This window comes from Megascapheus bottae, chromosome 13 (genome assembly GCF_031878675.1).
Source record: "Megascapheus bottae isolate mThoBot1 chromosome 13, mThoBot2.hap1, whole genome shotgun sequence".
NCBI lineage: Eukaryota > Metazoa > Chordata > Mammalia > Rodentia > Geomyidae > Megascapheus > Megascapheus bottae.
This window is the reverse complement of record NC_143521.1, coordinates 29100790-29126263: the sequence shown is the minus strand read 5'-3', so window position 1 is coordinate 29126263 and position 25474 is coordinate 29100790. Positions and strand designations below refer to the sequence as shown.

The window sequence follows — 25474 nt, the reverse complement described above, 5'->3', positions numbered from 1 at the left end:
CCAGGGAAGGAGGCCGGGAGAGGGACCAGGGCTGCTCTCTCCTCTCCTTCTTTCCTCAGTTGTGCCTTCTATCCAGTCTTGGTGAAAAGTCTGGCTTGGCTAAAGAGGGGAGATAGGGATGGGAAGATGATGATGAGAAAGTTCCATGAGACTCAGAAGTCACCGCCTGAATATCAAACCTGCGTAACCGGGAAGGCAGAGGGAGGGAGCTTCTGCAGACTTTCAGTCTTCCTGCTCCGCATCCTGCCCACGCGGCAGGTTTTTCAGGTCCTTGCTTGAGCCTCACTCCCAGGCGTAAACAGACTTGCTATCAGCAGCGTTAGCCCGGCCCAGCTATTTAAGCAAGCTGGCATCAGCATTCACAGATTCCCAAACCCAGGACTCCTCTCTGCTGCTTCCACGTAAGTAAGTCTGGCAGGTTTGCCCTAAATGCACACAGCAAACTTGTCCCAACTTCTGTAATACGGTATTTGAATTTTGTTGGAACATAGCAAGGAAAAGGGGGATAAAAGTGTAAAGCTTACTCCCAAGCAGAAACCACAGAACAATTCTGTGTGTAAGGTACCAGACCCCCTGGGGGGAAAAAACCCTGCAAGGGGTTTAGGTAAACTTGGGGCTCTATGTTAGTTTTCTGGCATGCAGGTGAGATTTTTGTTTGTTTTTTTTCTCCTCTCTCATTACTTCTGAAAGGTGATTTGTAACTGGCACTTGGGTAACTAGCATTGAGCATTACAAAGCCCCAATTCGAGCTTTTCAAATCAGACAAAATGTTGTTTAATGTGCGTGTGTGTGTGTGTGTGTGTGTGTGTGTTGTGTTTTGATGGAGAGGTACGAAGTATTTGGATTGAATAATGGTGGCTGGATTTTGAAGTTGCAGTTATTTCTGGTTACTTCTAGTTGATGGGGTTTGAGAGCCAAAGGAATCCTTTGCTCTGGGGTTTTGAAGAAGGGGAGGCGAATAAATTTTGAGCTCTGTGGGACTGGCAAGTAGAAGAAGAGGTGTTGGATCGAAAGGAACAACACGCTGCCATGTCGCTCAGATGACAGGGTCTTGAAGAAGAATGCCAAGTGTTCAGATGAAATGGACAGTGCAAGGCAGTATATGCAGGTTCATAGATTTAAGTAAAACCAGGGCAAGCAGAGGATTAAATGGGTCCTGGGTGGGTGAAAGGAAAGAAAGGGTAGATGGAAGCATAGGTTTGTGACTAGACATCACATTCATAAAATGCAGAGAAGGCATTAAAAGAAGAGAGCATGGTATTATTCCTTCTGTTTGGGTCAAGAATCTAGGGATAAGAAACTGATGAAAATCTAACACCTTTCCTAGGTATTTGCCCCACCTCCCTCCCTGGACACAGCCTGAGGCTCCTTTTCTAGAAGTCTACAGATGCTAAGTTAACATTCCTGTTTTTAAGATTATGTCTAGTAGTTTTTTAATTAGCCGAAAGACTCTGAGAAAATAATGGAAACACTTGGCATAATCAGAGCATTGTAGTGAATGCCTGTGATCTCAGCCAATCACAAAGCAAAGAAGGGGGTATCCTAAGTTCAAGACCAGTCCCAGAAAAAATAGCAAGACCCTATTTCCAAAACAAAATAACAAAGGTCTGGAAGCTGTGTAAAAATAAATACGTAGTGGGCCTTCAGATAGTGGGTCTCAAAAAGACTGAAATCTAAAATTCAAAGACTGATAAAAAGCCAGGCAAAAAATAATGTGCATTGCACGCTTCCAGCTATAGAAGAAACTACAAACCCTGCATAGTGACGGAGGAAAGCTGGACACTGAGGCTCACGCCTGCAAGCTTAGCTACCCAAGAGGCTGAGATCTGAGTTTGGTAGTTAGAAGACAGCTTAGGCAGAAAGTGAAACTCTTAAAAAGCCAGCAGTGGAGCCATGGCTCAGTGGCAGAGTGCTAGTCTTGAGCACAGAAGCTCAGGGACAGTTCAAGCTCTGTTACCAACACAGGCATATGTATATGTGCCACACACGCACACACACACACACACACACACACACACACACACATTTAAAAAGAAGAAAAAGGTAGATCAGTTTTGTCTGGAGAAGGACATAGGAAAGAAGAAAGTTGAAAAGACGTGAGATTTCTGGGGGCCGAAGAAACTTTGGGGGAGTAATGGACATAGTATATTCATTCTTGTGACTCTGATAATCATATATGAAATGGAGCAAATTGCACACTTAGTACATGTGCAATAATATCAATTATATACTTCAACAGATAATACTTTACAATCTTAAAAGCTTTTAAAAGCTCAAATTGTATAGAATATTGCTTAAAATATATATATATGTTTTGTTTTGATGGAGGGAAAAGAAGTATTTGGATTGAACAGTGGTGGCTGGATTCTGAATTTGAATGGGTATTTCTGGTTACTTCTTGTTCTCTTGTATTTATAACAATGAAAACATTGATGGTGTTTGAGATAAAAAGAAATCCCTTGCTCTGGGGTTTTGAATAATACAGTCTTTTTTTTTTAATCCTGAACTTAGACACAGGACCTGGGCACTGCACCCAGTGTGTGTGTGTGTGTGTGTGTGTGTGTGTGTGTGTGTGTGTGTGTGTGTGTGTGTGTGTGTAGTTAACTGGAGATAAGAGTCTCACACATTTTCCTGCTTGGGTTGGCTTTGAAACATGATTCTCAGATTTTAGCTTACTGAATAACTAGGATTATAGGCATGAACCACCTCTACCTGGCTAATATACTACTTTTATAATTGAATCAGCCTATGCAATATGACAATAAGGAGTGACTTTGGAAAAGTCCTGAAAAAATTCAGTTTAAGAAATAAAGTGGATCTGGGCATGGTGGCTCATGCCTGTAATCCTAGCTACTCAGGAGGCTGAGAGCTGAGGATAGAGGTTTAAAGTCAGCCCAGGCACTAAAGAACCTGAGACTCTTATGCCAATTAATCACTAGAAACCAAGAAGTGGGGCTGTGGCTCCAGGGGTAAGACCGTAGCCTTGAGCTGAAGAGCTCAGGGACAGCACCCATGCCCAGAGTTCAAGCCCCATGACCAACAAAAAGAAAAAAAAGAAAGAAGGAAAGGAAGGAAGGAAGGAGGGGAGGAAGGAAGGAAAGAAGGAAGGAGGGAAGAAAGAGGGGGCTAGATGTGAGGCCTAGTGATAGAGTGCTTGCGGTGCATGCATGAAACCCTGGGTTCAATTCCTTGATACCACAGAAGCTGGAAAGTGGTACTATGGCCCAGGTAGTAGAGCACTAACCTTGAGCCCAAAAAAAGATCAAGGACTGTGCCGAGGCCCTGAGTTCAAGCCCCATGACTGGCAAAAAAGAAGAAAATAAAAAGAAATAAAGTACAGAGACAAGACAGGGAATGCTAGACTAGGTAGGCCTTGGGGATATCTCTACCCCAGGGGTGACTGGATTTTTAAACCAAGGTGCTAGGCTCTACCCCACAAATCTAATCCAAATCCCTGGGCAGGGGCCAGGAGCATATGCCTTGTTTTTTCAAGCTCTCTAGACAACTCTACCTTGCTTGGATTGACAAGAACCATCAAAATCCAAACTCCTTACTCATGTCAGGCCCAGAGGGTGGGGATGGCTCTTGTCCAGCCACCAATCCAGGACAGGGTGTGGCTGGGAGGCAGAGCACAGCAGCCTGGCTCAGAAGCAGAGAAAAAGGCTGCCTTGGGTCCTCAAAAGCACATTCCATCTCTGGCTTAGAGAGAAAAGCCAAAGCAAGCTTCAGGAATGAATTCCTCAGCATCTCTATCCAAGCTGCCTATATTGAAGGGCTGTGGGAATCCGTGAAAAGGGGAGGCTATCATGGGATGTTTCAAAAATAAACTTTTCTTTTGTTCCCTACATAATGTGTGGTATAAGCTAGATTCTGATGGTTGAAAAGCATGCTGGCGCTCCACTCTGGGGCACAGCCAAGTTGTCTCTTCAGGAAATGACATGAATTCTTGGCTTGAGATGAATTGATTTGGCACTACCAACTAGATCATGTCATGTTTCCAGGACAGCCCCATGCAAAAGCATGAATGGGTGACATTTGTCCTTCCCACCTGTCTGTCCCTCACCTCCTCCTCAGCACCTGTGTGGGTGTCTGTGCTGGCGTGGGGATGGATGTGTGACCATAGTACCTCACCTGCTGGGTCAGGCCTGGCCTGGCTCTGGTTTAAATGTGCCCAATTCCATCCAAATGTGTCATTGTCAGGTTCATTCTCTCCAGCTTTGCTTATCCAACTTAGGAAAGCTAATTAAGTGAATATATAATAAATGCTTAATGAATTATGTCCCTTCCTGGTATATTAAATGGGTTTCAGCAAAGTAACATATCTGGGAGTTCTTTGAAATGTTATAGAAGTATAATCACCATCTGAATTTTTAAACAGGGCAATTGGTAAAGAATGAGTGGAGGCGACTACCTTCTTTCTATCATTCTGAAAAGCAGGGCCACCTTCAGGTGACAAAAGATCAAGCCACCAGGCACTGGTGGCTCATGCCTGAATCCTAGCTGCTCAGGAAGCTAAGATCTGAGGATCGTGATTCGAAGCTAGTCTGGGCAGGACAGTCTGTAAGAATGTTATGTCCAGTTAAGCACCAAAAACCAAGCTGGAACTGGAGCTGTGGCAGAAGGGAGGCCCGGCAGAGCGCCCTGCATGATCTAAATGATAAGGAGTTTCCTTCCTTGAAGACTTCCTGTAGTCCCAGCACCCCATTCTCATCCGATTCCACTTTCTTCCCATGAGAAACCCTGATCGTCTGAGCTATTAGTGTTTTGGTTCATTCTGCCCAAGAGGAGATGTGCGTGTGGTGACTGCATGTTATTCAGCCCTGGGACAGGACTGAGCTGTGGGTAGCAGCCAACACTGCTACTACCACGCAGTTCCAACAACACCAATTTGGGGGAGATACTAGAGTTTGAACTCAGGGTCTCGTGTTTGCAGAGCTGTAGTAATAATGTTTAAACAAAGTGGTAGGCTTATATGGCCAATAAAATAGGTTTATAGAAGTAACAGACAAAATCCCTTTCTTTTCCTTCAATATTTCCCCTTTACTTTTCTTCCTCCTCTCTTCTGCTTTCCTCCCTTAACCTCCCCTCTCCTTTCCTTCCTTCTCTCATCCTCCACTCCTTACCTCTTCCTCTTCTTCCACTTCCTCCTTCTTCTACCCCTCCCCATAGTTATGATTTCACGATGGACTTTAGGTAGCCTTGAACTCACAATTTCGCTTTTTCAGCTTTTGAGGTGCTAGGATTACAGGCGTCCAGCACTATGCCTAGCTTCATCTTCATTTCTCAGTTCTCTCTGTGTGGAATGGCATAGTTCAAACAGTCCTTCGACTTTGTCTTTGTTCAAGGCTGTGCTTAGCTTAACCTGGATTAATTTCTGAATGTTGGGAACAGCTTCCTCAGGCTTTCAAAAATGCCAGACAAATAGGGACTCAGAAAAGGTGGCCCGTGGCCTGGACAAATGCACAGAGTACCAACTTCTACAGTTTAAACCAGGGTGAATTTGGTCAAAGTACAATACAGGCATGTTTGGAAATGTCACATGGAAAGCCATTACTGTACAACTTCGCATACATTAATAACAACAGCAAAAGAAACCAATAGCCATGGATATGGCTCAAGTACAAAAGTGCTTGCCTAACAAGCACTCTGCCCAAACCAAAACCAAGACAGCATCTCTTACACCTGAGGTAACCTCACTCTGTAGCCCAGGATAACCTTGAACTCTTGATCCTCCACCTCAGCCTCTCTCCAGGGCCAGGCTTACAGGTGTGTATCACTATGCCTGGCTTCAGTGGGATTATTAATAGATCCCATCTATGCCCCAAGGTACCTAACCTGAGAAATAAGCTATCTAGTCATTTGGGAATACAACCCCTGAAGGTACAGAACAGACTGCCTTGTTCTCTGAATTTCAGGATTCATTTGAGCAAGCTGCAGGACTGTAACTCTCTGCGCCTCACTCTGGCTTCAGTCCAAGTCATTTGCTCCTCCTCTGGCCTAGGTTTCCTGGGAGAGCCTGGTATCCATGATGCCCGGAGTAGGGACTGGTTGCTTATGTTGACCCACCCTTAAGAAGTTCAGACGGGATTTGAGGAGTTACTCCTCACAAGGTCAAGTTTCTCTGATATTTGCTTCATGCTCTTCCTAGCTCATGGCTGTGCTTGGGCGGCAATCAAAGCTCTTACCCAAAATGGGAAATTGATTTTTATCCATCACCAAGTAGCTTCTTGTCATTTGTTCCTGGAGACTTTGATAAAAATATGAGCAATCATGGAACACCGCTAGATGCCTTACAGATCAGCTTCTCTGCTTTTCTATGTTAAGAACGAACAAAACAAAAAGCCCAAAGCAGACACTGGTCAAACATCCTAATCTTGTGTATATATAGATCAGGAAGTTCATGACCATCTTCTAGCCAATGGGTCTAGACCATCAAGTTGGAAATTTCCTGAATTTCTGTGAGTCAGGACAGATCTGCTTATACATGTGGTCATTGTTGCTGTGTTTCCAGTTCTTTCCTGTGTGGCTTCTCCCTAGGGAAATTTAGATAAACAACCTTCCACAGACCTGCCCAAACTTCCAGTCAACTGGAGCCCAAGAGTGAAGTCTGTTTTATTTTATTCTATTTATTTATTTATTTATTTTTGCCAGTCCTGGGCTTGAGCTCAGGGCCTGAGCACTGTCGTTGGACTTTCTCAAGGCTAAAGTTCTACCACTTGAGCCTCAGCACCATTTCCGGCTTTTTTTTTCTATGTATGTGGTACCGAGGAATCAAACCTGGGTCTTCGTGCATGCTAGACAAGCACTCTACCACTAGGCCAAACTCCCGGCCCCTGTTTTATTTTTTTCTTTAAATCTTTTTTGAGCTGGGAATGTGGTTTAGTGATAGAGTGCTTGCCTAGCATGCATGAAGCCCTAGGTTCCATTCCTCAGTACCACAGAAACAGAAAAGGCCAGAAGAGGTGCTGTGGCTCAAGCAGTAAAGTGTTAACCTTGAACAAAAGAAAGTCAGAGACAATGCCCAGGTCCTGAGTTCAAGCCCCAGAACTGGCTAAATAAATACTTTTCAATGTACCTGAGCTTCTTTTCACTCAAGGCTAGTGCTCTACCACTTGAGACACAATGCCACTTCCAGTTTTTTCTCAGTGATCCTCAGATCTTAGCCTCCTAATTAGCTAGGATTACAGCAGTGAGCCATAACAAACACCCAGTTTATTATTTTTTAATTTTTTAATTTCTAGTCTTTGATGTTGGACTACCTATCACTTAGTTAAGTACTCCTCATTGGTCATATCATAGGGGTGGCTGCAATGGGGATTCATGGGACAAAATGAAGATGGGAGGAAGCCATCCCCACTTTCATTAGCTTGTTGGACCTGGTTCAGGGTCCACAATTACAAAGGGAGGAGAGTCTTTGGAACTAGCTCAGAAGATTTCTACATGATTCAACAATACAGTCAGAGAAAGCAGCATGGAAGAAGAGGAGTCAGAGGACCTGGTACTGTAGAACATGGACAAGACATGGCTTAACAAGTCACTCAATGATGCTACTGATAACCATGCAGGCCAGTGGCCAGTTGCTCGCCTTCTCATTTAATACAGAAACTGAGCACAGGGATGGGGAGGCGCTGCACACGTGGATGTAAGAACTGCCTCAGAGAATCGAACAGCTAGCACCGAGAGGCAGCCCATCACTCTTACTGTATACATCACCACCTTTAACTTCATTGTTTGGGAAAGTGGGAAAAGGAAAGGTCAGGGTGGCATAGCCTGAATTTCCTCTAATCCATGTGTAATCTGGATCTCACACTATCATCACAGTTCTGCTCTAGCTTTTCAAACATCTGGGCCAAGCATCAGTAGCTCATGCCTGTAATTTTAACTACTCAGTAAGCTGAGATCTGGGAATTGGGGTTCAAAGCCAGCCCAGGCACTAAAGTTCATGAGGCTCTTACTCTAATTAAACCTCAAAAACTTAGAAGTGGTAGAGTGCTAGTCTTGAGCAGTAAAACTCAGGGATATTGTCCTGGTTTAAAAAAAAATCAAACATTTGGAAGGTTCTCTGTCTTTCAAAGTATTTTAATAAGCATCTAAATGAAAAACTGAGTGACGGAGTCATCTGGAACTTAAAGAGTGAGCTCTTCAAAGGCACCTCCTTTTCAAAGTCATTTTCTTAAACGTAAGTTAGCCAATTCTAGTAACATCTCATGTTTCCATATTGGTCACTAATTATCTGGGGAAAGAAATGAATGAACAACTCTAAGAATTCTTAGCGTTAAGTGTCTACAATTGTTTTACCACTTCATGATTGATCTTGAGTCACTGGGAAAGCTGATTCAGTACCTCATATTTCTCCAGTGTTCATACCGCAGTTCATAGCACTGCTTGTGAACATAATCTGAATACAACAACAATTCTGTCACGTAGTGGGGCCAGGAGCATGAAGGAGGATGGCTGAAGGAAGACGACGTTTAAAGTGATTGGGTAGGGATCCCGTACCAAACGTGGGTTGAAGCTGAGCTAGCTGCTCATGCCTGTGATCCTAGCTACTCAGGATGCTCAGATCTAAGTTCACAGCCAGCCTAGGCAAACAAGTCAGGGAAATTCTCACCTTTAATGAACAAATGAGAAGCTGGAAGAAGAGGCATGGCTCAAGTGGTAAAATGCCAGTTGTGAGCAAAAGAACACCTGAATTCAAGTCTCAGAATGTATGCTAAAAGTGTACTACCACCTCAGCTGATACTTTTGGCTCTACACCCCTGATACTTTTGGCTCTAGTTTCTTTCTCAGTTGGAATCTGTTTTTGCCCAGTCTGTGTTAGACTGTGATCCTCATACCTCTACCTCCTATGTAGCTGGGATTGCAGGAATTTCATACCATATTTTATCCTAGGAAAATTTATTTTTTTTAATTTGCTTTCAAGCTTATTTATGTGAACTTCTCACTACCTTTAGTGATTTTTCTTTAGGAAATATTGAGATTATTCCTTATTTGTCTAATTTCTTAATGTGTTAGGCCATCAGACATTTTCAAAGATGAGATTTGAACATTCAGTTTACCAATTTCACTCCTATTTAACTGGTTTGCAAAGCCTTGAGCATGTATCTGGGCCCTAAAGAAATCTGGATCCTCAATTTATATTTGATCACAGGATCTAGTTATGAGATATCACAGACATTCACACTTACTAAGCATGAGCGTAACTGTACTAACAATCTCACAACAGGCATGAACATCACTTATCCTACGAGACAAATTGCTGCCCTGTGTTCCCAAACTGCAGTAAAACTGAAAGGTCAGGTAATCTGAAGTGGGAGTATATCCTCTTACCTTTAACCACAGAGATGCGGCGTAAGGCTTTCGTAAGAATGAAAAACAGCCACCTCATGAATGCAGCTAAGTATATGTTACTTAGTCTTCTCATAGCTTAACCAGCCCTGCATTTTGCTAACCCCAACAGCAGCAGAAATGAGTAAGGTCAACAGGAGTGTCCTGGCAGGTCCTCACTTTCCAGAAGAATTTTACTGTGCTTAATGGTGAAACAGTGAAGAGTATTCTACTTTTAAGAGTATGCATTCTGCACTCTCCATGATTACCTTCACTGTGCACCAAGCTGAATACTAAAAAGCACTGGTTCCTCAGTTTTCCTTTGGGCACACAGGAGTCAGCAGAGCAAGGAGACTTCAGACAGCCTCTGTCCTCCCCTTTCTTGGGTCCATGACAAGAGCAGGCTGTGGAGCAGGAAGAAGGAAATCATCAAAATCCAGGTCTCTGTGATCATTTTAGAAGAGGATTTATCTCGGGGTTACCTGGTCTAGAACCTTTGCTATTCTAGAGTAAGAAATAATGCTGGGCAGAAGCTGGTGGTTTACACCTGTAATCCTAACTACTCAAGAGAATGAGATGGATTGTGGCTCAAAGCCAACTGAGGCAGGATAGTCCATGAGACTCTTATCTTTCAATTAACCACCAAGGAGCCAGAAGTGGAGCTGTGGCTCAGATGGTAGTGCTAGCTTTGAGCACAAAAGCTGAAGAATAGTACCAGGCCCTGTGTTCGAGCAACAGTACCAGCACAAGAAAGAGGGCAGAGGGAGGGACAAAGGGGTGGAACAAAGGAGGAAGGAGGGAAGAAAGAAAGGAAGGGAGGGAGGGAGAGAGGGAAGGAGAAAGGTGACACTGAAAATGAGTGTGTTTGTTTGTTCTAACTGAGAAAAGAACTAAGTTTCAAATATGTTAAATGACACAGCCAAGCTCTTCTCCAAGACTAAGTGGAGAAGAGGAAATGAAAATGCAGTTCTAACTCACTACCTGGTGCTCTTTTATTAATCCAAGTTAATATTTTGTCTCATCAGTGGAGATTTCAAATATATCCTATCCATCACAGACATGCAGACATTCTCACTGTGCTTCATGGTCAACCGCTCCGAGCTTCTTTGTTGCTCTCTTTCCAGCTGCTAGAAGCACTAGCCAGCCACTACACTGACTTTGTGGCACTTGAGCCACTTGGAGGCTTGTTCAGGATGTATCATATAGCATCCCTCCCATTCCCTTCCTTCAAGACACTTAGGAAGGAGGGTAAAGAGAAGGGGAAAATGCAAAATAACTCTGGCTTTTCCATTTCTGCCTATGGAGAATTGCTATGGTTCAATAGTGAGATGAAGAAGAGTCATATGCACTTCTCGGAATGAAGATAAAGCTCACCCAATATGGATTCAATACATATTTACTAGTACCTTCAATGTTCCAGGGACTATTCTAGATACTTGGCATATCTGAGTTGTACTGTAAATCCTTAAAATCCTAAACAGTTCCCTGAAACCCCCCCTTCACTATATGCACTGAAACTTTATTTCCTTAAGCCAGATTTGTTTGTTTGTTTTGGGATTTCTTTTTTTTGGGGGGGGGGAAACAGGATCTTACTGACCTTAAACTCAAAATACTACTGCTTCAGTTTCCCAAATATTGGAATTACAGGTGTATGCCCCACACCTGCTCTTAAGCCAGGTTTTAATTAAAGTGGCTTTTCCTTAAGCATTTGCCTTCTTATTAAATTTCATTAAGATATTTCAATAGGATTATTTTTTCACAGTTACAAGTAAATAACATTTTAGTCATGCCTTTTCAGAGGTTAACCTGGGATTCTTTCTATGGCTTATAATATTTTATTGATTGATTATTGATTGAGCGCCAATCCTGGGGCTTGAACTCAGGGCCTAGGTACTGTCCCTGAGCTTCTTTTGCTCAAAGATAACACTCTACCATTTAAGTCACAGCACCACTTACAGCTTTTTCTGTTTATGTGGTGCTGGAGAATGGAACCCAGGGCTTCATGCATGCTAGTAAAGCACTCTAGCACTTAGCTGCATTCCCGGGCCCTTATATTCTTTTTATAGAAACCATTTCTGATTATTATTATTAATTTTTTGTGGATCATGGGGCTTTAACTTGGAATGCATGTTGTCCCTGAGCTCCTCAGCTCAAGGCTACCGCCCTACCCTTGAGCCAAGCCCCACTTCCTGTTTTCTAGAAGTTAATTGAAGATAGGAGTCTTTGGTCCTTTTACGCTTACAGGCGGGAGCCACTGTTCCTGGTTCTAATTTCTTGATGATCATCATGGAAAGGGACCTTTGAAAAAGCAGCAGGCAGGTCTGGGAATGTAGCTTAGTGGTGCCTAGCATACATAAGGCTTTGGGTTCCATTCCTCAGTACTACCTAAACAGGAAAAGTCAGAAGTGGCACTGTGGCTCAAGTGGCAGAGTACTAGCCTTGAGCAAAAGAAGCTCAGGGACAGTGCCCAGGCCCAGAGCCTAAGCCCAGGAAAGCTAGCCTGGCTTTTGGTACTAGTGTTATTGGATGAGATTATTGGATGATCTATTGGGTAGTTTTGAGCAGTATGTAGTCACAAAAGTCGAGAGACATCCCACAGAAACTTAGGACCCTTCTAACTTACAGTTATAAACGATATAAATTCAAGGATGCTAGTAGGCAGGTGTTTAGTCTTCCAGCTTCAGCAAGTACAGTGTGCCATGTTCTAGAACAACATGCTGGCTTACTTGTCATTGTCAATTAGCCAGTAGTTCTGCCTGTTCTCCAAGCTGCTACAGTGGTCAAAGGTTAAGAGCTCAGAACATACTGGTCAAACTTGAACTATCTCCCCAAGCAATCTTCACTTCAACTGTTCATCTGAAAAAGCAAACAAAGCTTAACAGAGGAGATTCCATTATCTCTGGTTTCTAATATTAAGGAAGCACTGAGTGTTCTTGTGGAAAGGGAAGGAAGAGGCCACAGCACAGAAGTGATAGCCCTGCCCACACTCTAAAGACTTGCTGCCCACCTCCCTCCCCACCCCAGTTCTTCACCAATGTGGCAAATGATGATTAAGTTAGACCTCACAGATCCAAATGGTCTATGACTCAGCAATAGCTCAGAATTGAAGCCATTCATCAGGCAAAAGGAGAATGTGTTTGGTCAGAGGCATAAATGGATCTCCATGTTTATAGAATCTTTTGTGCTGTAGTTAGAACAAAAGGTAGAACTTTCAGTCCTCTTCTGACCAGTTAGTTAATCCTTCCTGACTGCAAAATAACATTAATCCTATTCTGGTTTCTAAGAAAGACTTGTGAGAGAAACAAATGACTAATATCAACCTGCTTTTGAACTGGAGCTTGACACATCATGATCATAATTCTGAAGGTCAAACATTTCAGCACCTCTGTCCTCTAATTGTTTACCTTATGTTAAAGCCATGGCCTACTAAATGTCTCCCTTTTACACTTTCCATCCACCTCTGTAACCTTTCTTCTTTGTCACTCAGTTATTTACAATCCATCTCTGAGGTTTTAATTCTGAGATTTATTTTTTTAATTTAATTAATTAATTTATTTATTTTTTGCCAGTCCTGGGCTTGGGCTCAGGGCCTGAGCACTGTCCTTGGACTTTCTCAAGGCTTAGCACTCTACCACTTGAGCCTCAGCACCACTTCCAGCTTTTTTCAATGTATGTGGTATCGAGGAATCGAACCCGGGTCTTCGTGAATGCTAGGCAAGCACTCTACCACTAGGCCAAACTCCCGGCCCCTAATTCTGAGATTTAATATTTACTTTAGGAGAAGGATTAAGAAGTTAACCATCAACTCCCACAAACACACACAAAAAAGCACTTAACATGTGCAGCATGATTCAGACAAAAGGTCCTAGTAATTACTTTCCCATAGATCCTATAGCACTATTGCTGATGACCAGAAAAATAACTGAGCTTGCCTGTGGAGTTCCAGCTCTCCTCCCAAATACCTCAAACCCCTCTTTGGGCTATAGCAGAAAATACTTTTATCCAGTAAATAGTAAATAAGAGAATCTTTTAATCTCAAGACATTTTTCCAAGCTGGAAATTACAAATAGCTTTGAGAAGATTTATTCTTGGATAAGAAGAAGACACAACAACATTGGTAAAAGCTTAAGAACATGGACAGTACAGGTGCTGATAAAGATATGGAGAAAAGAAAATGCTTTAGAAAGTGAGTTGATAGTACAAAAGCCGAACAGCACCATCGCCTGCAAACCCCATTTACTAGAGCTAGTATAGGACCTAGAGAACTCCTTTCAGAAGGCTTGGGCAAGGGCTGGGACTGGTAAAGCTTTTGCCAAGCAAGCCCCAAATCCTGATTTCAATCTTTAGCTGTGTTCAAGCAATGTAAACAACAGCAAAACACTGGCAAAAACCCAAGTATCCGTTGTTATGAAAAGATGTCAATCAACAGTGAATACCCATAAAAGGGAATCAGCAATGACTATGAATTTTCTTTCTTTCTTTCTTTCTTTCTTTCTTTCTTTCTTTCTTTCTTTCTTTCTTTCTTTCTTTCTTTCTTGTCAGTCCTGGGGCTAGAACTCTAGGCCTGAGTACTGTCCTTGGGTATTCGAAAGATAGCACTCTTCCACTTTAGCCATGACACCACTCCTGGCTTTTTCTGTGTATGTGGTACTGAGGAATGGAACCCAGGAGCTTTGTGCATACTAGGCAGGCATTCTACCAGTAGGCCATGCTCCTGGCCCTGACTATGAATTTTCTATATGTTGCAATATGAATGGATCTTAGAAAAAAATGCTAAGTGAAAGGAGTAAATACCACACCATTTTTATACATGTCAATAAAAGCAAATCTGTCCAAATATCTTCTTGGTGGGTTTTTTGTTTGTTTTGTTTTTGCCAGTCCTGAGGCTTGAACTCTGGGCCTGAGCTTCTTTAGCTCAAGGCTAGCACTCTCTACCACTTGAGCCACAGCACTTATTCAAGATAAGCTGGCTTCAAATCATCATCTGTAAATCTCAGTCTCCAGAGTAGCTAGGATTATAGGCATGAGACAACAGTGCTTTGTGGGTTGTTTTTTGTATTTTTTAAGAGATATATATGAATGTAGTAGAAGTATTTTTAAAAGCAAAAGATTGGAGACTCATGCCTGAAATCCTAGTTACCCAGGAGATTAAAATCTGGGAATCATGGTTTGAAGCCAGCCTAGGCAGGGAAGGCTGTAAAACTTTATCTCCAATAAACTGTCAAAACCCAGGCACTGAATGGATACAGAAAATGTGGTATACATATATACAATGGAATTCTACATAGCCAACAGACAAGATAAAATAATGGCATTTGCAGGGAAGTGGATGAATCTAGAGCGAATCATGTTGAGTGAGACAAGTCAAGACCAAAGGAACAAAAGGCGCATGGTATCCTTAATATGTGGCTATTAGATCCAAATAGTACAAGAGTGAGGACTCAAAAGTTGCATACCCAAGTGCTATGGACATGGTACTGGAAATATAAACACACCTACATAGACATAAAAACTTATGACTCTATAGACATAATGTTTTATTACCTAGATCAATATATATCTATGACATACAAACCCTCAGCCTAATTTTGATTATGTTCTAAAATCTAAGTACCAGTGATTGTATATAGATTCCCTTCTTGAATACTTGTTGGTTAAACACGTCATTTGAAATATGATGTAAAAATCAATGTTAATAAATTCTTTAATAAAACAAAAAGCCAGGCACCAGTGGCTCATGCCTATAATCCTAGCTACTCAGGTGGCTGAGATCTGAGGATTGTGGTTCAAAGCCAGCTTGGACAAGAAAGTCCACGAGGCTCTTATCTCCAGTGAACCACCAGAAAACCCGAAGCAGTGCTGTGGCTCAAGGGGTAAAGCACAAGCCTTGAGCTGAAGAGCTCAGGGACAACACCCAGGCCCAGGGGTAGGGTGGTAGCTTTGAGCTGAAGAGCTCCAGGACAGTGCCCAGGCCGCCGAATTCAAGCCCCAAGACCCTCCTCCCCCCCACAAACAAAAGGTAACCAAAGCTTACCAGCTTACTAGTTTCTATGAGTTTGTTTATCTAGGTAGATGAGTTCAAAAGAAATGAAAAGTAAATAAAAAGAACTAAAGCTGTTATTGGATTGAGGTACAGCTTTGGAGGGTTTTTTGTTTTTGTTTTTGTTTTTGGAAGCCATTTCTACAGACCCTCTTACACATGCTTATGCAATGACTTCCCCCAGAAAAACACAATGACAGGACACTTTGGTCTTTGAATGTTTTGTAATACATCATAACCACAATAAAACTTGTGTGAAGATTAACGAGTAATCACTTTAGAGTATTTTTAGATCTTTTTATCTGGAGTTGTTTAGACTACAGTCAGCAAAACTTTTCAACTGTTTCTTTACTTTCCTTACTGGAAACAGTGGAGAAGCTTTACAAGGCCAAGGTTACCAGGGCTGTTTGATTTCTACTGGAGGGAAGAGGAAGGGAAAGGAGGGGAGGGAGGGAGGGAGGGAGGGAGGAAGAGAGAGAGAGAGCGCCCAAACTTGTCAACCAAGGGAACTGAAATTTGAAACTGCTTCATGGGTGATTAACAAACACATCAAATAGTAGAGATCTTTCACCTTCCTTTTTAGAAGCCGAGTGGGTTTGTTTGGTTTTCCTTAGAGATATAGGTGTTGTCAAAGGGCCCTCCTAGGAGATCTCCTTAGCAGGCAACCAAAGCCAATGATCCTCTGCCAAATAACCCAACCAAGTCCTTTAAAGTCAACCAGGACCTGGCCATAAAACCTAACACCAAGTCCTGTGACAGGAAGTCACAGGAAGCTGGTCAAATAAAGTGTACTGGATTCCATGTAAGCACATTGGCAGCCCTCAAGCTATAGAGGACTGTAAACCAAATCCAAGGAGCGGTGCTGTACAGAATTCTTCCATCTAAATCCCATTCGAAAATAGAACGTTTCTGAAGTACAGAAAAATCCTAGGAAGCAATAGCATCAAGTGGGAAATGGAGTCTAGCAGAAGCTTTCTAGGAGGAGAAATGAAATCAAAGGCAGCAGCCTTTCCTCCTTGATTTTTCTTTTCATGCAAAGTGGGCAGAGGTAGATGGTTTCAGTGGGTGGTTTCACCAAGACAAATGTCCTTCAAGAACACTCAATAGTCATTTAAACTGGCCACAGCTCCAGTCTACATGGTTACCGATAACCTCACGGGTTGTTTGCTTGTTTGTTGGTTGTTGTTTTTTCCTATCCAACTGAGAACAGACTAGCTAATCATAGGCCTGAAACCAAGGGCAAAGCTTTCGATTCTAGGGGTATCAGCTCGCCCAAATGGGCAGTGGTGGGAGAATCATTGAACCCTGAGGAGGAGATTTCTAAAGCTCTTCCTGACACATGGATGGATGCTAAGAGGAGAGATGGTATTTCTGCCCTGGCTTGGCCACCTCTGGGCTGAGCACTGTGGCAGGAATTGCTGCTGTGGGTTTTTCAGTGGGACAGCACAGAATTCCCTAACAGCACATGATATGGCGTCAAGAATGTGAGCCTGATTTACATGCAGTTGTAGAACAGGTTACCGTCCTGTCTGAAGTAGAAAGGGTCACAGTAGCCCAGGGTGCATTCGCCTGGCAGCTACGCCTGGCAGCTAAGAGGAGTGTGGCTGATCTGCAGACACAAACCACATCAAATCCTGCTTAGGACCAGGCTGCCCTGATTTCACAACTGTTTGTTTAAACAACAAACCAGTGTGCATCCCACACTCACTTGTCTTTCACAGTCAGCAACCATCATCAAGTCCTGACAGGTCGGTACCAAATCCACAGCCAAGCATATCTTCTGCCTAACTTTCCATGCCTCTCCCATGTGGGGAGAGGAGCAGGGTGTGCCATTGATAGCTGTCTTTGCCCCATTGGGGGGCTGAGGAGGTTATGAGATTGGGGGGGGGGGGTAGGCACTTTCCCTAGAACCTGTTGACCATGTCTGGCTCCAAGCTGAAGACTAACAAGAGACCTTGACGCTTGTGGTGGATTTATTTTCCTGATTTGAGACTAAACTTGTTCCACCCCCACCCCACCCCACCCCACCCCACCCCTGTTACCCGGAAGTTTAAGGTTGTTGGTGAAAGTTTCCATGCCACTTGATTGGGTGGGGGTCCCTTCCTAGCATCAGCCTCACAGCCGGTGGGACAGCGAAGTGAAGTCCGCTGTGGGCTTTGGGAAGTGTTCTGCCGACAGCAGGTGACTCACAGCTTTTCCTTAGAAAGCTGGAGTGGCGGGTGACCTTTTCTCCTGTGGCCTGGCCCTCTTTCTCAATCATGTTTCGCCTCTCCATCTCTGTAAAAATGGAAAGATGATACTAGAGCCATTTCCACTCCCCCGACTAGAAGAGACAACTTCTGTCCATTGGGTAGGCGGGGGAGGGGGAGGGGGTCCCCCACCCCACCAGGGACTCTCCACGCAGAGTCAGTGCGTGTCCTCCAACCCAGTCACGCGTCTGTCGCCGGTCCCCGGAGGCCCCCTCCCCTCTCTTCTCCTCTCCTCGCCCCCTCCCCGGGGGCAGAGCCTCCTCCACGCCTGTGGGGAGGGCACAGAGGCACCGGACGCCCTCGGGAGCCAGGGGTGCGGGGGACCGGGCTGGGAGAGTCCGGGGAGGCCCGAGGACGCTGCGGGCTGCTGGGGAGGTAGGGAGGGAGTGCGGGCGCTCTGCGGCTCGCCCCGCAGCCCGGCCCCGGGGGTGGCGGCGGGGGACACGGCGGCGGGGGGTGGGGAAGGGGGACGCGCGGCTCCCCGCTCCCGAGCCCGGGCTCACCGCCCCGCTGCTCCCTCCCCGCAGCCAGCCGCGCCGGGACCATGTCTGCGGAGAGCCCGAGCGGCCCCACGGAGGACCAGGTGGAGATCCTGGAGTACAACTTCAACAAGGTCAACAAGCACCCGGACCCCACCACGCTGTGCCTCATCGCCGCCGAGGCCGGCCTTTCCGAGGAGGAGACCCAGGTGAGCCCCGCGGGGCTCGCCGTGCGCACCGCCCCGGCCGGCCGCCCGCCTCCCCCGTGCCCCCCTCCCAGCCCGGGATCCTCACCCCGCAGGAAAAGTCCACGGCCACCGGCAATGTCGCGGTTGGGGTTGGCGTGGGGAGGGGGGAGAGGGGAAGCGGTCAGCTGTACAATCAAACGGGGAAAGTGAGGCCCAGGAGAAGGGGGCTGCCGGGATGTGCGGGGTGGTGCGGTGCGCTCTCCACCGAGGGCTGCACGGAGCCAGGTTCAGATCTAGACTGATGGACAGACAGACAGATAATTTCCTGGCTGTAAGGGTTAATCTTTTTTTCTGCAATGTTCCAAAAAATGTAGACATCTGTCTGACATTGAACCCTTCGAGGGTATGGACTCGTTTGTCTTCTTAAAAGCACCTGTGTCCATCAGGGAAACTGAGGTAGAGAAGGCTGCACTGAACCTCCTTCTCACCTGCAGTGTTGGAACCATCTGTCGTTGTGGTTGTTTGTGTGTGTGTGTGTGTGTGTGTGTGTGTGTGTGTGTGTGTGTGAACTCCTTCTCAACTCTGACTTGTGTTTTCTCTTTAGTCATGGGAACTACTTGGTACTGACCTAGTGTCTCCCTCGGGAATTCCAACCCTTCACATGGCTTCTCAACATCCTCTCATCCTCCTGCTGGGTCAGAGTCAGGGCTTAAAACCGGGTAATGGTGTTCTGCCAGGTATGGAGACCAAGGCCTGGAACTTCAAGTTTCAAGTCCAGCAGGGTTTTCCCTAATGGAGCCCAGGGCATGGCCACCTATCATTCCTCCCATTCACAGATCAGATAGACAGGCACATGTATCTGTTTCTGGCAGAGGGAACAGCTGTCTGGCTAACCAGAACCAGAACCTAATGGAAGGTGATTTACTGCAACCTAAGTCAAAGGCTCATGTTTCTTGGGACGTTTCGCCCCCCCCTCCCAGGCTGCTGAAGTTTTATTTAAAATCCCATGCTATATTTAGAAAAGTGGAATGATCACAGAGACCCCCCCTTTCTCTTTCTGTCTCTCTCTCTCTCTCCCCATCTGTGTGTGTGTGTGTGTGTGTGTGTGTGTGTGTGTGTGTGTGTACATTAAGATTTAAACTCAAAGGCCTGGATTGCTAGTAGGTGTTCTACTTCTTGAGCCATATCCCCAATCATTTTTGCATTCATTCATTCATTTGGAGAGGCTCTTTCATTTATGACCATACTGGCATGGACCATGACTCTCCTGTTTATGCCTCCTGAGTAGCTGAGATAACTGGTGCATACCACCACATCTGGATGGATTAAGATGGGGTCTTGTCAGCATTTCACCTCCTTGCCCACCTTCCTTCTCATTTCCAAAGTGGTTGGGATTACAGGCATCTACCACTTTGCCTGGCTAAAAAGTGTTCCTCTTTAAAAACAAGACCATGGGACACTATGGGTATTGTATGAATGAGGGACCTATCCTTTTCTCAGTCTCTGATTGTCCCAGGGTAAATTAAATTACCATCAACACTTTTACTTGTAGAGCAGAGTAAGTGTACTGATTCTTGTCATTAGGCCCCACCCCCAGCTCTACAAGAATCTTGTGGAATGCCAATTCTTGCCATAGATTGTCTAGGCACTCTCTTATGTATTAAGTCATTTATTTGCCGTGATTCTGTGAGGGGAGGTACTGTTAGCCTAAGTGTAGAGATATGGGAACGCAGGCACAGACAAGTTAAAGAAATGATCCAAGACACAATCAGGGAGCAACCAAGCCAGACTTGGATCCCAGCAGTCCGGTTCCACAACCCCAAACCTTTACCACCAGGCTAAGCTGTCTCTACAGAAGGAAGGACAGAAAACTCAATTTGAAAAATAAATAAAAACTACAACAACAAATTTAAAAAATGCATTAAGGAACAACCACTTCAGACTAGGGGTCAGCCTTCCTCGAGCTTCATCTGATCTGAGAGAGAATTTAAAGTAATTCCCTCTTCTGACTTCTTTGGATAAATATGTGGTAGACCCAGCTGCACATGAGTGGATGTGTGAGTCAGGCTGGGGGGGGGGTTTCCTCTTCCTGCCGAGGGCCAACACCTTCTTCCTCCCTACAGCTGAAGCTCAGCTTGCCCTATGTCTTCCTGCCTAGACCTGCAGGGAAGCATCTGGAACCCAGAGTTCCTAGGCAGGCAAAGGTTAGCAAGTCTTCCTCACTACCTCAGGCTGCCTGTCTCCTGTCACTTGTTCTCCATCTCCTCTTCTTCCCATCCCCCTAGCCCCCACCTGCCAGTTCCACATACCCTCTTGGGTGAGAATCACTGGCCTGGAACTCTCTTCTTGCCTCAGCCTTCTAACTGCTAGGATTACAGTTGTGTGCTGCTATCCCCAGAACCATATGCTTAAGTTTCTTAAGGCATATCGTACTCTAGTAAAAGAAATGAAGTATGAGATGCTTTTGTGAGATATGGCTGATACTTTGGTAAAGAGCAAAGAAGGAGGACTGGATGGGAAACACTTATACTGGAGCTCTGTGGGCTTCTTTCTTGTATCCCCAACCCCAGCAGATAGGCAGTATACATCCCAGACAACAGCATGAACATCCAGCCAGCACATTCTGAGCCTCTAAAGGCTCTGCAAGCCTCTCTGTAACTGCCCTCTGCAGTCTCAGCTATGGAGGATACCTAAAGAAACAGTGCGTGGAGGGAGGTATAATGGACCCCATTTGCTGGGGCTGTAGAGTAGAGTTTTCTCATGACAGTCATATAGATGAAAGCTGACAGATCCCGATTTTTTGTCTTTTATTGTTTGGAAGTAGTGTAAGAAGAGGTGCATTCCTTAGATCTCAGCCTTCTGAGTAGCTAGGCTTATTTTTTTAAATCTCCTCTTGATGTTCTGAGCTGGTTCCCATACCCAGTGGTTTTAATTGTTGGATTCTTTATCAGTGGGATAAAGACCTCTAATGGTTTCTCCCGGAAAAGAATGACATGTTAATCACTAGAGAAAAGGACTGGAACAATGTTACTTTGCCCTAGCCCCTCCCCTATCCCAGGGCCTCTTTATCATCTGTCCCTCCAAGTAAATAAATCTCCACCATTGGGCGAGGGTAATGAGGGCATTCATTTACAAGCAAGCCAGGATGAATGTCTTTCCCAGGAGAAACGAAGCCTCTCACAAAAGACAGAAGGATAGAGCCAGGTGGAAAATTGGTATTGATGTGAGATGCTCTGAGATCCCGTTGAGGGGAGATAGAAGTCAGTGAGGGATTTAATGTTGCTGGAAGTTTTTGTTTTTGTTATTTGTATTTGTCAGACAGTAAATGGTCTGCTAAATTATCGTGTTGATACTTCATTTGAACAATGTAAGCATATCATCAATATAGCTCATAAGTACATAATGTTCTGCATTGAAAACTCAAAAATAGTTCTTTTCTTGTACCTCCTCCCATCCCTCAATGTCAAGGCTCAATTTGTTAAGGATTTTGCTGCCAGCTTGCAGATCCATAAATGCTGTCCCAGCCGGAGCTATTTTCCAGAATGGTCCATCAATATTCTGCCTGTGAAGATGTGGGTGGTTGTTCTGAATGAGACCAGCTTGACCATTTTGTCCTAAATAAGTCCTGATAGAAAGTGAAAAAAATTTCCTTCTTTAGATTTTAATTAGTCTTCAAAATATAGCCACTTATTCAGCTCTAATCAGTGGAAAGCCCATTTAATCAAGTGCTGACAACCTTGAAACCCCCACAGAGCTTCCTCCTTAGAGACACTGGCACCACACTGTTCTCCAAACAGAATCCCTGTTCCCTAGGTGCATATATGGAGGACTGACACAAATATGCACTCCTCCTCCTCCTCTTTTTCCTCCCCCTCCTTCTCCTTTTCCTCCCCCTTCCTTTCCTCCTCCTCCTCCCCCTTCACCCACCCACTCCCACCCCCCTCCTGCTCCTGCTCCTCCTCCTTCTTCTTCTTCCTTCTTCTCCCTTCTCTTTATTTCCTCCCCCCCCTCCTCCTCCACTTCCTCCTCCTCCTCTTCCTCCTCTTCCTCTTTCTTCTTTGCCAGTACTGAGGCTTGAACTCAGGGCCTGGGTCCTGTCCTTTAACTTTTTCTTTTTTGTTCAAGGCTGGACTTCTACCACTTGAACCATACATAGCTCCACTTCTGGCTTCTTGGTGGATAATTGGGATTGAGTTTCCTTCCTGGGCAGGCTGCTATACAGCCTGCTGTATAGCTAGGATTACAGGGGTGAGCCACCAGTGCCCCATTTTCTTATTTGTTTTTGAGACAAAGTGTACTATGAAGCCCAGGCTCACCTTGAACTTAACAGTTCTCCAGCTTCAGGGTACTGGGATTTTAGCCAAGTGCCACCACACCTGTCCTGATTGCTTAACTCTTGAGCCTTTATTGTAGGAGTTAACATACAATATGAGAAGGTGAGCCCATGTCTCTGCTCTCATGACTCTTACATTCTGCAATGGTGCATTGACTCAAAAGACATACACAAGAAAGTAATGACAGATATTACAATTTCTGGGAGGGAAATGAAATATTAAACTATAGACCAAGAAAAACCACTTTCTGACAGAGTGATCAGGAAAGCCTTCCTTGAGAAGGATTTGTTAAAGTTGAGACCTGAGGAGAGAGTTCATTAACCATTGTAAGCATAGAACATAGCATGTGTGAGGATCCTGAGGCGGAAAAGCTCAGTGTGGCAGTGAGAACCACCCCCATGGCCACATCCCTTACTTTCTTCCTTTTTAGCTGAGACACAAAGGCTATTCTTTAGGAATGCAACAGTCATTTTTCTGTTTCAGTGTGTGATGGCACATTTTGCATGCTTCTCTCTTTCAGAAATGGTTTAAGCAGCGTCTGGCCCAGTGGAGGCGGTCGGAAGGCCTGCCCTCGGAGAGCAGATCTGTCACTGACTAGGGAGATGGTAGACACGGCAGCTTCACTCCAGCAAGACCATCTGCTGACCACCTGCTGTTTCTCACCTCAGCTTACCCAGCCTGTCCTGATTTTTCAGGGCAGTGTTGTATGCTCCATTATTTACTATCCTGCTATTTAACACAGTGTTGTATTTTTTTCAGTGTATGTAACTAGAAAAGGACATGCCAACAGGAAACTCACACACAGCTTCTGTGTAACACAATGGCTTAGCTGGGAAAGGGGTGTGCTGTACATTTGCTTTCCCCTGTGGCTCCATGACAGAGGTGCGAAAACCAACTATGTAAGTTTGCTTTTGAGCCTGTGTTTCAGAGCAAGCAGGGCCTCTGCTGACAAGATCGAAAGATGGAGAGTCAAAGACATTTCCTTGTGAATCTGCTTGTCTGAGTCGTATTTGGCCCTGCTTTATTTAACATAGATGTTGGAGTGGGAATGCTGAAATGCACTTGAGTCATTCATGTTGTATAAAGCAGTGTCATGGCTGGAGAGGTACAGTCATTTGGAAATAACCTTGGTAGGCTAGAAGACAGAAACTCCAATGGGCAGAAACCAAGTCACTTAGAAAACAGTGACAGGATTATTTAAATGCATTTGTTCAATTTATTTTGCTAAATAAAACAAACTGCTTTTTGTCTCTAAATTGCTATTCTAAGCAAACCTTCACTCTTTGGTAGAAATGTACTGAAACTCCTCTAGCTCTGTGGCTGAAGAATAAGCCATCAAAGGGGATTAGAAGAGCTTGTCCTAGCTGTGCGGTGGCTCACGCCTGTAATCCTAGCCACTCAGCAGGCTGAGATCTAAGGATCAAGGTTCAAGGCCAGCCTGGGCACAAAAAGACCTGAGACTGTTATCTCCAATTAACTCTAGAAAAACGGGAACTGGGGCTTGACTCAAGGGTAGGGTGGTAGCCTTGAGCTGAAGAGCTCAGCGACAGTGGCCCAGTCCCAGGGATAGGGTGGTAGCCTTGAACTAAAGAACCCAAGGACAGTGCCCAGGCTGAGTTCAAGACCCAAGATCCACAAAAAGGAAGAAGGAGGAGGAGGAGGAGGAGGAGGAGGAGGAGGAGGAGGAGGAGGAGGAGCAGGAGCTTGTCCTAGACACTGAGTAGAAATAGCTATGCTGCTCCAGCATCCATGGCCAGCCGGCAGCCTTGCTGCAGGCTTGTGAGCAATGCAGTATCTCAGACCCTGTTTTTACCAAGGTCCTGGGAGGGTTAATAAGCTTAGAAAAGAGAGAGGTATTGTTCCACAGGTCAGTTGTGTCCATTCACTCTATAGCACATTGAAAATCTCTCTCTCTCTCTCTCTCTCTCTCTCTCTCTCTCTCTCAGAAGGTCTTAAGCTTTCATCTCAGGGTCTCATTCTTGATAGGCAAATACTCTATCCTCTTAGCCACAACCCCCACCCTTTTTGCTTTAGTTACCTATTTTGCAAATAGGTTCTTGCACTAAAATTTTGCCCAGTTCAGCCTTGGGCCTTGATCCTCCTGGTCTCTAGCTGGGACCATGGACACAAACCATCACACCGGCTTACTGGTTGAGATGAGGGCCTCATCATCTTTTTTGCCCATGCTGGCTTCTCACAACAGTCCTTCAGATCTTCAAGCACTGGTTATTATATAGGTGTGTGCCATCATATCATAATCTTCCTGCTTTCCCCCTCCCAGTTGTTGGGATTGTAGGAATGTACTACCATGTCTGGCCTTTCTACTTTGCTGTCTTTAGCCCACTGCTCTTGTGTTCATGGACAGAAGATGGCTGCTGAGATACTGAAACTGCGTTTGAAATGGGGAAAGGAAGTCGGGCGCTGTGGCTCACACCTGTAATCCTAGCTACTCAGGAGGCTGAAATCTGAGGATTGTGGTTCAAAGCCAGCCTAGGCACTCCATGAGATCCCTATCTCCAATTAAGCACCAGAAAACCAGAAGTGGTGCTGTGTTTCAAGAGGTAGGGCAGTAGCCTTGAACTGAAGAGCTCAAGGACAATGCCCAGGCCCAGGGTTCAAGTTGCACAACTGATGAAGAAGAAGAGAAGAAGGAGAAGAAGAAGAAGAAGAAGAAGAAGAAGAAGAAGGAGGAGGAGGAGGAGGAGGAGGAGGAGGAGGAGGAGGAGGAGGAGGAGGAGGAAGAGGAGGAGGAGGAAGAGGTTAAAATGGGAAGGCTTCATTGAATGTGCTGGCAAGGGGAGGGGGTTGGGAATCCACTTAAGTCAATGCCCTTAGAAAAGTTTCCTGCCTTGTCCCC

General features: G+C 44.9%; 1 protein-coding gene across 7 annotated transcripts; it reads left to right on the top strand.

The window, feature by feature from the left end:
* Hopx (HOP homeobox) lies at positions 1–23873 on the top strand. Of its 7 annotated transcripts, none has more exons than XM_090343562.1 (3): positions 1–405; positions 18144–18304; positions 23138–23873. In XM_090343562.1, the coding sequence occupies exons 2-3, from the start codon at positions 18161–18163 to the stop codon at positions 23213–23215; spliced, it is 222 nt and encodes a 73-aa protein (XP_090199688.1). In that variant the 5' UTR covers positions 1–405; positions 18144–18160; the 3' UTR covers positions 23216–23873. The 7 variants fall into 7 exon arrangements, with proteins under 7 accessions (XP_090199688.1, XP_090199685.1, XP_090199690.1 ...); XM_090343559.1 differs by having other exon boundaries at positions 3–401; XM_090343564.1 differs by lacking the exon at positions 1–405 and adding an exon at positions 17096–17115.
* Positions 23874–25474: the final 1601 nt, after the last annotated feature.